Below are 13,466 nucleotides of genomic sequence, written 5' to 3' on the forward strand. Positions count from 1 at the left end.
GGACTCCTTTCCTCACATTACTCAGAGACTGAGACTGTGCCCAATCAATGTCTGTCTTTTTCAGTTTTTAAATTGTATTTACTTGTTTGTTTGTGTGGTGTGCGGGGGCGGGTGCTTATTGTAGCACCATGAGATCACGGACAGCTTGCTGGAGTTGGTTTTACCATGTGGGTCCAGGGATCAAACTCGGGCTGCCAAGCTTAGCTGGGATTAAAGGCGTGCGCCACTACTGCCTGCCTCAAAACTTCTAATTCTTTAGCAGTTTAAAGACGCCATTTTTCTGAGACCTCAAAAACACATTTTTAAGACTACTTAAGTCTGTTTTTCTTGGATTATAACCCTTAATTGATGGGCTAGATGTGGTGGTCATATCTTTAATCCCAGCACTCAGGAGGCAGGGATCTCTGTGAGTTCCAGGCCTTGGCTATTTTTTTTCTCAGTTGACAATCGCTCAATGTCCAGAGTATTGATTTAGTATAGGCATGTGTCATGTGGCACAGTGACTATTATTATAGGCATGTGTCACCACAACAAACTAGTTCTTAATTTAAAAATATGTTTTCCCTTGGGGCTGGAGAGATGACTCAGTGGTTAAAAGCACCGATTGCTCTTCCAGAGGTCCTTAGTTCAATTCCCAGCAACCACATGGTGGCTCACAGCCATCTATAATGTGATCTGATGCTCTCTTCTGGCCTGCAGGTAGGTGTACATGCAGGCAGAGCACTGTATACATAATAATAAATAAATAAAATCTTTTTAAAAATTATTTTTTCCAACAAGCAGATGACTGAGGAGATGGCTCAGTGGTTAAGAGTACTTTTTGTAGCCTGTAATCCCAGGTGTCTGGGAGGAAGAGGCAGGCGGATCTCTGTGAAGTTGAGGCAGCCTGATTTACAAAATGAGTCCAGGACAGCCAAGGCAACACAGAGAAACCTTGTCTCAAAAAAACAAAACAAAACAAAACCAAAAAAGTACTTGTTAATCTTTTATAGGACCTGTGTTCTGTTCCCAGCCCCCACATGGTGGCTCACAACCATCCATAACTCCAGTTCCAGGGGATCTGATGCTCTCTTCTGACCTCTGAGCGCACATATGATATACATAAATGCATGCAGGCGAAACAGTTGTACACATAAAATGAAATAAATCTCAAAAAGAATTTTCCAACAAGTAAATACTGGACTGGAGCTTGAGGATATGTTTAGCTCAGTGATGGAGTGCTTAATGTTGAGCTGGTGTGTGTTGGGGGCCTGCATTAACTTCCTAGCACACCACACACAGTTATAAAAGAGGAGGAAGCTCTTCACCGTGGAGAAGACCTTGGAACTAAGGCTAGAAAGACATTGATACTGTGAGCAGCCAGTTGCCCTTCTGGGACATCACATAAAATGATGTAACTGAGTGAAAAAGTGGCGGAGAGCCGGCCTCTCTCCCTGCTCAAGTCGCTAAGCTGCTGTTGTAGTGAGAGATGCACATGAGTCCAAAGCTCTAAGACTGCCCTGTGGAGACACAGTGGAAGGCATCTTGATCTGAAAAAACCAGCTTTTGGGACTTCATCTTTTCTTACTTGGAAGCTGAAATCAAGGTGGTCTTCTGGTACCCCTGTGGTGAGTCCTCGTTTTACACATGAGAAATCATGGCCAGGAAAAAGTATGGTTCCTAGCAAGCTGGAGGCTGGGCTGAGTCTAAGCTTTCAGTCTCTAACTATGGTAACCACTCACTATTTCCTGCTTCTAATTTCTGAGATAATGAGGGTAACCAGATGAGGCTCCTGACAGGTTCTTAATGTGCACTCGGAATTCCTGGTATCCCTTGTATGGGTCTCTTTGTCTTTGCTTAGTTTCTTTGATTTAGAAGCAGTGGTCAACAAGGATCTGATTCTGTGGGCAGTTGGTAACCAGCTTTTTCTATGGTGATTTGGTGGTTTGAATACAGTATGCCAGAAGTCCTGGCCTCAAACCCACACTAGTCTCTTAGCTAGCTAACTAAGTCTGCAGTTTCCTGACGTGATCAGGACTGCCCAGAGCACTAGGGTGGTATTAGATGGACAACTTTTCCTTCACCAATAGAAATTATTTTTTAAGTGTGTTGATAAATTTAGCCAAAATAAGGTCAGCAGTATCCAGCTGGCAAAAAATTTCAAAGACCATCATCTGGCTGCTCCAAGTGTCCTAATTTTTCACAGTCACAGAACTTTCTTTATATATTCTGCTATATACCAATTAGTCTTGAGTAGATTCTATCTCCTAGTCAACATATATAAATTGTCCAAAATTAAAAGATAGCTTGGCAGTTCAATTTAATATTTAATGGAACATATATTTATTATCTAGTGTGGTTAATTCTGGAGAATATAAATATAAATGAGAGAGCTTTGTTGAGAACCTTCTAGATACTGCTTTGTATTTTTGCAGTTTGTGTTTTATGAGATTTGTTTTGGTCCATGTTCATGAGCAACTCATGAGAAGGGCACAGCCCCACAGCTACTGTTCTTGCTCCCAAATTTATTATAGTTACAGGTTAGAGCTGAGAGAATTTGGAAGTTGGGGGAAGTAGGCTGCAGCAGTGGACAACCAAGTGCTTTCTTCTTTCCAGGATTGTCTTGAAAATCTTCACTGAAAGCCTTGCTGGCAGGCAACAATGGCAAGTAAGGGGCCCTCGGCCTCCGCATCCACTGAGAATTCCAGTGCAGGGGGCCCGAGTGGCAGCAGCAATGGCACTGGTGAGAGTGGAGGGCAGGACAGCACCTTTGAGTGCAACATATGCCTGGACACAGCCAAGGACGCTGTCATCAGCCTATGTGGCCACCTCTTCTGGTGAGTACCCCTCCTGCCATCTCTGTGGGTACCCTACCAAGTTTGAAAGCCCATGGCCCCGGGCAGATGTTTCACTTTGGGCAGAAGATGTTTGGATGTCTCACTCATTTTGAGTCCTAATACACTCAGACCCACGGGAGAAGAAGCCTCAGTTTCCATCCCAGCTCTGTTATCCCAGGTCTGGATAACCTTGGGCAAATCTTGTTTCCACCCTGGCTATCTTTCTATCTCTGCAGTAGGAATGCCATTCCATGAGCATTTCCTGCTGTTTCCTGTGTTGAACCTACAGACAGTGTTGCATAGTGGTTTTGAACAAGAACTGTGGAGCCAGGCTTCTTCCTCCCAGGTTGACTCTGCCACTTCCTCTACTGGACCTTAGGCAGGTGCTTACATGCACCCTGCCTGAGTGTTAAATGACCCTAAATAGTAAACATGTTTAAAGAGCACATAGCATGTGTGCTAGCTATGATTGTAATTGTGTGTATGTTGTGAAATGAAGCAGCAAGGTCAGTGTCCCTTCTAGTCTCAGTGCTCACAGAAACCCCTGCTGTCTCTGAAAACTGAGGTGAATGTTGAGTGGTCCTTGTTTTTCTATCAAGATGTTAAGCTAAACTTTGAAGGGTGGAGAGAAACCTTGAATGTAGAGGTGAAATAATGGCAGATAAACCAAAGGTTGTGTGCCACCCAAAGCAGGTAAAATCCAGAGATGAGCATGGGTGCTGTCAGTTCATCTGAGTCCCCAAGGCTCTTGCTCCCCTCTCAGCAGAACCCTGGATGGGCTTGGTGTGTTAGGAAACATGAATGGGTGTAGGGGGCTGGACCACATTAACAAATCCAGGGGACATTGAGCTGAGTACTGTTTTTGTGCAGGGATATGCTGAATAAAACAGTATTTGAGGGAGTTTAAATTCTCAGCAATATAAAAGGTAAATTTATTGGTGAATTAATAGACTAGAGCAGAGGTTTTTGTTTTCGAGATTTTTTTTCCCCCCCTAATTGTTTTTTTTTGTACAGACCAAAGTGACAGAATTAAGAATAGAGGCAGCCTGACATGGTGGCACACACCTTTAATCCCAGCACCTGGGAGGCAGAGGCAGGAGGATCTCCGTGAGTTCGAGGCCAGCCTGGTCTACAAAGTGAGTCCAGGACAGTCAAGGCTACACAGAGAAACCCTGTCTTGGGGGGGGGGGGCGGGGGAAGACACATAATGTATAAGAGACACCATGGCTGCCATGTAGTTAGTTGTGGTAGATATTTGTTTACTAACTTTATTAATAAGAAAGAAAAGAAATACTAAAAATCTGGAATTGAATAATTTTCTTTCATGTTTATAATGTCATTTTTTTAAAAATGCTGTGCTAGATATTGAAAAGACAGAGAGTTTTTAGTCCTGATGTAAAAGTACATGTTTCTGGCCGAGCCGTGGTGGCACACACCTTTAATCCCAGCACTTGGGAAGCAGAGGTAGATGGATCCCTGTGAGTTTGAAGCCAGCCTGGTCTACAAAGTGAGTCCAGGGCAATCAAGGCTACACAGAGAAACCCTGTCTGGAAAAAAAACAAAAAAGTACATGTTTCTGAACTTTGCATTCCTCCTTTGAAAAACTACTGGAGCCAGGGGTATGGTATACCTGTAATCTACTGGAAGGTAGCTGAGGAGATGACTCATGCTTAAGAGGACCAGCTGCTCTTCCAGTGGACCCACGTTTGATCCTTAGAACCCGCATGGTGGCTCACAACCATTTGTAACTAGTTCTAGGGGATACGACAGCCTATTGCTTCTGTGGGCATCTGGTACACATGTGGTCCATAGACATACATGTAAGCAAACACTCATACACATTAAAATAATCCTAGTTCCTTGAAGGCTGAGGTAGAGGATCATGAGTCCGAAGCCAGTCTGGATTACATGCTAAAACCCCGTATTTAAATAAATAAATACTTTTTTTTTTTTTTTTTTAAGGAAGAAGTATTGGGCAGTAGCTCTATAAGATGGAAGTAACCCTGTTTCCCATGTAGCCTCTCCATCCTTTCAGTTTACCATGATGTTTTCAGAGTAGGCCCGATGTTTTAAACCACCTCCTGCTAGAAGAGCAGTTTGTTAAAATGGATCTGAAATAATAGAGAATCCACCTATCACTTGTGAACTTGAGGAGGCTGTGAACCCACTGTTGGTGCATAGTGTGTGTGTGTCCGTGTCCATGCAAGTGTCCGTGCTTTCATGTTGTCATGTGTTACATGACAGTGCTGGCTTTTCCTACAAAGAATACCTGGCTTGTATTGGATTCCTTAAGAACCTGTATTATGTCGAAAGCTAACCTGTGTATGAATTGTGCCTGGGTGGTCTGGCTTTATTAGTGGGGTTCAGGCTGGAGATTGGAGTTGTGTCTCTCTCTCCTCTCTTCTTTTTCCTGTGGTTTTAGCCTTTTCTTGTCTGTTTTGTTCTTTTCATTTTGTTAGTGTCTTGAGACTGGTCTCCGGTAGCCTAGCCTGTAAGCTCAGTGTCACTGGTAGTTGAGGATGACCTTGAACTCTTCATCCTCCCCTGCCGCCCAAGTGCTGCATTACAGATGTGTGCCTCCACACCCAGTTCAGCCCTCCTACCTTTTCCTGTCATGTGATGAAGCCTCATTGGGGTTACAGCACCCCAGTTACCCCATTCTGATGCCCCTTCCCTGCTCATGGAGTATTTCTGCTAATGGAAGCATTTTTCTCCTTCTTCCTGCTTTCCTTCCTGATGATTGGCTGCCCTGGGGACTCTGGTAGTTGGCCGTGTTTACATCAGGTAAGATGTACTTCATTTTACTTTGTCTTTCATCAGCTAGAGTTGCACAAGACAGCCCTTGTCTCAGGGGACTCCTGTCAGAAGCTGCAATCTCCCTTGCTTCTGGGCTCAGTTGCCCTTTTTATACACCTGCCCCCTGACAGGTTTTTGATATAATAAGGTTTTTGATGTAATAATTTCATATCTGAGTTAGTCCTGATTCTGCCAACGATAGCCACTGTGGCTTTGGCTGGCCCACCACTTTTCTGTGTATCAGTGACTCATTTGTAGATGGGTTAGGTTTGATAATGTTAGGTCCTTTTTGTTTTGTTTATTTATTTTTGTTTGTTTCAAGACAGGATCAAATGTATCCCAAGCTATATTCTCAACCTCACTGTGTAGTTGAGGATGACCTTGAAATTCTCTTGTCTCAAATGCTGGTATTATAGGTGCGCACCACAATGCCCACTTCATGGGAACTCAGGATGCCTTGCTTGCTAAGCAATCGATCTAACTGAGCCACATCCTCGGCTATTAGGTCATTTTTTGTTTCTGAGCTTTTTAAAAATTAATTTATTCAGATTACATTTTAAATTGTTATCCCCTCACTTGTATCCTCCCATTCCTCCCTCCCTCCCTTTGTTTCTGAGCTTTTCTATTTATAAGAGATAACTTCTGGGCTGAAGAGATAGCTCAGTAGTTAGGAATGTTTGCTGCTCTTGCAGAGGACCAGTTTCAGTTCCCAGTTCTGTAACTCCAGCTCCAGGGGCTCCAACACCCCTGTGAGTGCATGTGCATGTGCATGCGCGCACACACACACACAGACACACACACCCCAAGATAAAAACGTTGCTCCTTTCCTATCAGTATACCTCTCTTTCCGGAAAGGTCTTGACATTGTTGAGAAGAGGAAAACTGTGGTGTGAATACACAGCTTTTGCAGAGGTGGAAAGTCACTAAGAACTGGGCCTGGCATTGGCAACTGGGTGTGAACAGTCACAACCATGTAACCATCTCCATGGGTGTCAGAAGTACAGCATCACACTCCTAGGTGTCTTAGAGGGGGTGGGGGAGGACAGGGAGAGAGAAGAGGGGACCAGAGATAAGCATTCAAAGGAGCCTGGAAGAGTAGATGGCAGAACATACTGGTGTAGGCTCTGGGCGGTCGTGAAACTTAGGTTTTGGAGTTATTGGGGCAGGGGGGAGCTGTAGGGTATAAAACCATGAAATGCTGTTGTTTCTGTATCTCTGAAGTCTTTGGCTCCTATTCATATAATAAACATGATATTTTCATGTCTAGAGATGCAGTGTACATCCTAAAATAATATTAAGAGGCTGGGGCATAGTTCGTCCATAGTATGTATACTTACTTATTGTGTGCACAGTTTAATCCCTAGTACTAAAACTAATAAAGGTAAAGAAAATATACAGAAAAAACCCTCCCATGCCAGAAAGAAGTCACAAGCTAGGTGTGGTGGCACTTTCCTATAGTCCATGTACGTAGAAAGCAGAGGTGTGAGGATTAAGAGTTGAGCATTGTCTTCAAATACACGAGACTCTGCCTCAGAAAAGGGAAAAAATGCAAGTATAACATTTTAAAAATAATCTTTGTTCATTTGTAACAAAGTTAAATAAAATCTTTTTAAAAAATCTTTTAATATAAATTATGAATAGCTCTCTCTTCTTATTCTTCCTGTCTCTGTCTCTCTCTCTCTAGAGTACCCCTTCCCCCATTCCTTCTCTCCCCATGCTCATTTAATAAACTCCTCTACAACATAAAAAAATAAAATAAAATATGAATAAAGTTTAGATAAGGAGAGCCGGGCGTGGTGGCGCATGCCTTTAATCCCAGCACTCGGGAGGCAGAAGCAGGCGGATCGCTGTGAGTTCGAGGCCAGCCTGGTCTACAAAGTGAGTCCAGGATGGCCAAGGCTACACAGAGAAACCCTGTCTCGAAAAACCAAAAAAAAAAAAAAAAAAAAAAAAAAAAAAAAAAGTTTAGATAAGGAGCAAAATCTATCTCTTAACACAAATCCCTGGTCACAAAAGTGACTCTAAAATGATTAACACATCCAGTGCTGATGTCAGGTTACACCGTTTTGGGGGAAATGCTATAAAATGAGAACCTGGGGCTGGAAAGACGACGGCTCAGCGGTTAAGAGCATGCACTGCTCTTCCAGAGGACCCGACTTCCGTTCCCAGTACCTGTATTCACAGCGACCTGTCACTCCGGCTCCAGCTTCTTCAGGCCTCCAAGGCCACACATACTTGTTTGAACATACCCTCGCCCTCTACTGACATAAGCAGAATTAAAAATAAGATACATATTTTTTTAAGAAAAATGAGAAATCACAAAAAGAAAAATGAGATAATGATAATACGATTGATCGTGAAAGTGAGGTTCTGCTCACACCAGGAGCCTGCCCAGAGGCCTCAGGCTTGCAGCTGTTTATAGTCCCCGGAGAGTAACAGGGAAAGAAGTTTGTTTAATTACTGGTATTTAAAGGCAATTTTAATTTTTATCCCCAGTAAATATTTTTCAATGCTAGAAACAGAAATTAGACTCTAGTTCCTAAAGGTTCCTAACTCAGGCTACTCCTGCTGATGTTCTCCACTTGAAGGACTGTGGCTTCACCGTTCACACACTGCACTTGACTGAAGATGGGGCAGCTTTGGACCGTTCTTGTGTTTTTCTCTCACTTGCAGTGGTTGGAGACCAGACCTAACAGACAAGTATGTCCAGTTTGTAAAGCTGGCATCAGCCGGGACAAGGTCATCCCACTCTATGGCAGAGGCAGCACCGGGCAGCAGGATCCCAGGTAAAGGCGCACTTCACCTGATAGCCTCGTCCCCACTTGGATGCTGATTCACATCCATTTAGCACTCTCAGCTTGCCCTTGGCGTGGTGTATGCTGATGGCTGCTTGATTTTTGAGGCATTTTGATCAAGATGAGAGTCACCTGGGAAGGGTAGAGCCTGAGAGAGTAGAGGAGCAAAGCTGCTGCTTGCTGGCCTGCTCAGTGTGGCCTCCCAGCAGGCAAGCAGTGGGCTAGGACCCTATGGTGGAAGACAACAGGAAAGAAGTGTGCAGAGTGTTGTGAAAGCGCCTCCTGCAGCCTGGGAGCAGGGCCCAGGGAGGCTGCACCAGGGAGTGAGGCTAGGTAGGCTGGGAATAGGAAGTCTGGATGGCTTTGTGGGGATTGGGATTTCAAAAATGGAGATGTAGGTGTGCCCATTGACCTGGCATCTGGACCTTTCCAGAAAATGTCATGTTCTTTAGCACGTCACCCAACTCTGCCTCTCCTATCTAACAGACATATTGAACTTCTTTTAAAGGATTTCTCCCACCACACTTGGTACACTTGTATTTGCTGTGTCTTCTACTCAAACTACCACCCTGCTTCCTGCAGGTATTTCTTGATTCCTGCCCATACTTTATAAAGCCTTGAAGTCCCCTGCTTGAAGTGATCTTCCTATTCCATCTGAGTTCCCAAGGCGCACACTACCCCTTCTACCCTATATTGTTATTGGTTGTATCTCTCCTGAAATTATCATCTCGAGTGGGATCTGTCACCAGCCTTAGCATTAGTTGCATCCTGCCTAATGTGCCTAATGTGAATAAACTCTCAGTCAAACTGTTTGAGATCAGTGGTAGGAGGACCTGAGACCTAGTGGCAAAAATAAAAGATAGCATGGGGTACTAACTAGCCCAAGAGTAATGGAGGCCAAACGGAAGTTAATTGTCATCTGACAATACATCCTTTGTTTTAGTCTGGCTTAGGATGTCTGGCGCCCATGAGCTCATGTCATGCAGGCCCAGGGAAGGCAAAACTGGCCATTTTTCATACCATGGGCCAAGATCTCTGTAGCAAGGGTAGGCTGTGCAATCTGATGGCTTTCTCAAAACAAGCTGGTTTTCCTGGTTTAAGGTAGAATGAAGTTAGTATTTGGTTAAGCCAGCATAGTTTTATGTGTTGAACAGGAGAGTGACCCAAACCACATTGGTCAGTCTTTACTGGGAGCAACTCACAACATTTTCTGATGGCTTTACTTTGTAACATTTCTTTTCAGAGAGAAGACTCCTCCTCGTCCTCAAGGCCAGAGGCCAGAGCCGGAAAACAGAGGGGTGAGGAAAATTCTAGAAAAGCTTCTAGGAGTGTGCCTGTGGCTTTTGAAATAAATGTTCCTGCTAACCTTGCGGTTTTTCTCTTTGGTTCTAAAAGTAAAGCAAAATTTTTAAAGTACAGAAAGGAGCCAAGCAGGGAGGCAACCAGAGGGCAATCCTAGAACCACTCCTCCAGAGATAGCCTCTGTGAGCATTTGGGCTGTTTTCTCATCTTTCTTTACTCTGTGTGAGTGAGTGAGTGCGTGTGTGCGTGCTTGTGTGTGTGCGTGCGTGCGTGTGTGTGTGTGTGTGTGCATGTTCATGTTTTATTTATGTATGTGCATGTTTATTGATTATGCATCTATATATTTATTTATTAATTTAAAATATTTTTTGGTTTTTCAAGACAGGGTTTCTCTGTATAGCCTTAGCTGCCCTGGACTTGCTTTGTAGGCCAGGCTGGCCTTGAACTCATAGAGATCCTCCAGCCATTGCCTCCTGAGTGTTGGGATTACAGGTGTGCACCACCACGCCCAGCCACCATAAAATTTAATCTTTACTTTATTATTGTTGTTGTTGTTGTTGTTGTTGTTACTTTATTGTTGTTGTTGTTACTTTATCATTGTTGTTGTTGTTGTTGTTGCTGTGATGATGATGTATGGGAGGGCCCTGTGTGTAGAGGTGAGAGGATACTTTGGGGAATGAATTCCTCTTCCATTGTGGACTCTGGAGATGGAACTTAAAAGTATTAGGCCCTATGAAGAGCCTTTTTACCACCAGATTGTCTTACCAGCCTGATTTCTTGGGTTTTTGAGATAAGGTCTCACTATGTATCCCAGGCTGATCTGGAACTCGTGATCCTCCTGCCTTAGACTTCCTAATGCTGGCATTATTAGACATAGGCCACCACGCCTGGCTTACTTTTGATTTTTAATTTTTTACAATATGTGGCTCTTGTTTTATAATTTTTTTTAAAGATTTATTTATTTATTATTATGTATACAGTGTTCTGCCTGCGTATACACCTTAGGCCAGAGAGGGATCAGATCACATTATAGATGGTTGTGAGCCACCATGTGGTTGCTGGGAATTGAACTCAGGACCTCCGGAAGAGCAGTCAGTGCTCTTAACCTCTGAGCCATCTCTCCAACCCCATTGTTTTATAATTCTTAAATGTTCATCTATTCTATGGATACTAAATGCCTCAATGTACCTTGTTAATTACTATGGGAGTGTAATTTATCAGCTAACCTGGCAAATGATCTCTGCTTTCATGGAATGTACCCATAAGAATTGGAGAATTTCAGCAGTGCAGTTTAAGATGTTGCTAAGGCTTATACTCATGACATTTATAGCTGTTGTTCAGTTGTATGGGCCTAATGTAATGGCATCTATTATATTATAGGACACTTACTACCTTTGCTGTCTGAAATGTATTCAGATAAACTTTACAGAGCTTTGTGCAAAAGCACAATTATTTTATTATGATAAATTCTTAGAATTACTGCCTCAAAATATATAGACATTTAAATAAAATATTAGTCTTTTTTAAAATTAAGTACACATGTACACCTGCACACCAGAAGTGTGCACCAGATCTCATTATAGATGGCTGTGAGCCACTGTGTGGTTACTGGGGATTGAACTCAGGACCTTTGGAAGAGCAGGTGGTGCTCTTAACCACTGAGCCATCTCTCCAGCCCTATTAGTCTTTTTTTAATAGCAATTTCTTGTTAAAATATTAATGAGGGCTGAGAATATAGCTTATGGCCTGGAGCACAGTAGCAGGCAGGCAGGCATGGCACTGGTGCAGTAGCTTTGAGCTTACATCCTTATCTACAAGCAAGAAGCAGAGAGAGCTAGCTGGAAATTTCTGAAGTCTTTTGAAACCCCAGAGCCCAGCCCCGGTGACACACCTCCTCTGGCCAAGCCACACGTCCTAACCTTTCCCAAACAGTACCACCAAACTAGGAGCCTGAGCATTCAAATGTGAACTACTAGGGCCATCCTCATTCAAACCACTGTAGCTACCGAGTGAGTTCATTGCCAGTTCGGGATATATGAAACTGTCAAATTTTTATTTAAAAAATTTTAAGAATACGTTAATGAAAATTATTTACCTGAACTGTTAGAATCTTAGAACCAAATATATACTAATTTCTACAGTTCTCTTCATTTATATACCATATGTTCTACTTTTTGAAATGGGTACATGTGTGATTGTAAGAAGTTAGGCATCGCTGGAGAGATGGCTCAGCAGTTAAGAGCACTGTCTGTTCTTCCAGAGGGCTTGGGTTCAATTCCCAGCACCCACATGGCAGCTTAAAACTGTCTGTAACTCCAAGATCTGACACCCTCACACAGATATACATACAGCCAAAGCAACAGTGCACATAAAATAAACATAAGACGCTAGGCATCATATTCCACTGGAGATAGCATTGAAGGCCATTTTGAGCTACCCACCCTGGTGCTGGGAACTGAACTCAGGTCCTCTACAAGAACAGTATGTCCTGTTAATCATGGAGCCATGTCTCCTCCTTTTATATTCTTATTTTATATCCCTCTCACTATCTGTCAACAGGTTTCAAATTTAATTTTGGCAGTATATTTCATGACTGTCTAAACAAAATGTCATTGTATTTTCTTTTTAATCTTATGTTTAGAGGTTTGTTCATATTCTAGTTTTTTGGGCTTTTTTTCTTACCATGTATTTATGTATATGTGAGGGTGTTCCCTGTGGAGGCCAGAAGAAGACATGGGAATCTGGAGTCATAGGTAATTGGGAGCTGCCTGAGTGGCTGCTGGGAACTGAACTCTGGTCTCTGAAAGAACAGGAGTACTCTTAACTATTAAACTACCTCTCTAGCCATTCCTTTATTTATTTTTGAGGAGGGCCCTCCATATGCAGCTATGTACAGTTGGCCTTGACCTCAGCCTCTCGGGTGCTTGTGTAGTAGGCAGGTGCCACGTGTTTTTGAGGCAGAGTCACATATCTTACTTCATCACTGCCTGGCCAATAGTAAACACTGCATAAATGACATTATAGAAGAAATATAAATTAAGAGTTTTGTCGACTGGTGATACACGCCTTTAATCCCAGCACTTGGGAGGCAGAGGCAGGAGGATCTCTGTGAGTTCCGAGGCCAGCCTGGCCTACAAAGGGAATGCATGACAGCCCAGGCTACACAGAGAAACCCTGTCTCGAAAAGCAAACCAGCCTGGCAGTGGTTCCACACGCATGTAATCCACACTCAGGAGGCAGAGGCTGGTGGATCTCTATGAGTTGGAGGCCAGCCTGGTCTACAAAGTGTGTCCAGGACAGGGCTACACAGAGAAACCCTGTCTCAAAAACCAAAAACAAACAAAAGAGAGTTTTATGTGCCTGATCTCCTTTAAGCCTTATATAAACCCACGTAAAGGGGTAGCTGAGTGACAAATATATGTAGTATACGTGCCAGAGGCACAAACAGTTAGACCCCAGTCTGGGTGCCACTGAAGTCCTGCTCTTGACTGCTAGCCAGCTGTCCTTTGCCTTCTCTGGCTCTGCTTGCTCAAGCATCATTAGCAACCTACAAATCAGACCCCAGGAAACTAGAGGTTTTGGCTCTGATGGCCCAGGGCACACCTCCAGTTTCATAAGCATCTGCAACTGTTAATAGTCCAGTGTTCTCCCTCCCTCCCTCCCTCCCTTCCTTCCTTCCTTCCTTGTGCACAGTGATTAAGAGTATGAGTGTTGGCCTGGAGAGATGGCTCAGAGGTTAAGAGCACCATCTGCTCTT

The 13,466-nt window shown here is 43.4% G+C and overlaps 1 protein-coding gene across 3 annotated transcripts in view; it reads left to right on the forward strand.

The window, feature by feature from the left end:
- Rnf185 (ring finger protein 185) overlaps positions 1–13,466 on the forward strand; it is a 37,452-nt gene that overhangs the window by 17,893 nt on the left and 6,093 nt on the right. For 2 of the 3 annotated variants that reach the window (XM_051165279.1, XM_051165280.1), the window contains 4 exons: positions 2,596–2,816; positions 5,582–5,600; positions 8,286–8,398; positions 9,651–9,705. In XM_051165279.1, coding sequence (XP_051021236.1) covers positions 2,641–2,816; positions 5,582–5,600; positions 8,286–8,398; positions 9,651–9,705 — 363 coding nt within the window. In that variant the 5' untranslated portion in view covers positions 2,596–2,640. Of the gene's footprint in view, positions 1–2,595; positions 2,817–5,581; positions 5,601–8,285; positions 8,399–9,650; positions 9,706–13,466 lie in introns of those variants that run through there. The other variant, XM_051165281.1, reaches the window with a different exon arrangement.

This window comes from Acomys russatus, chromosome 22 (assembly GCF_903995435.1).
Source record: "Acomys russatus chromosome 22, mAcoRus1.1, whole genome shotgun sequence".
Classification (NCBI taxonomy): Eukaryota; Metazoa; Chordata; class Mammalia; order Rodentia; family Muridae; genus Acomys; species Acomys russatus.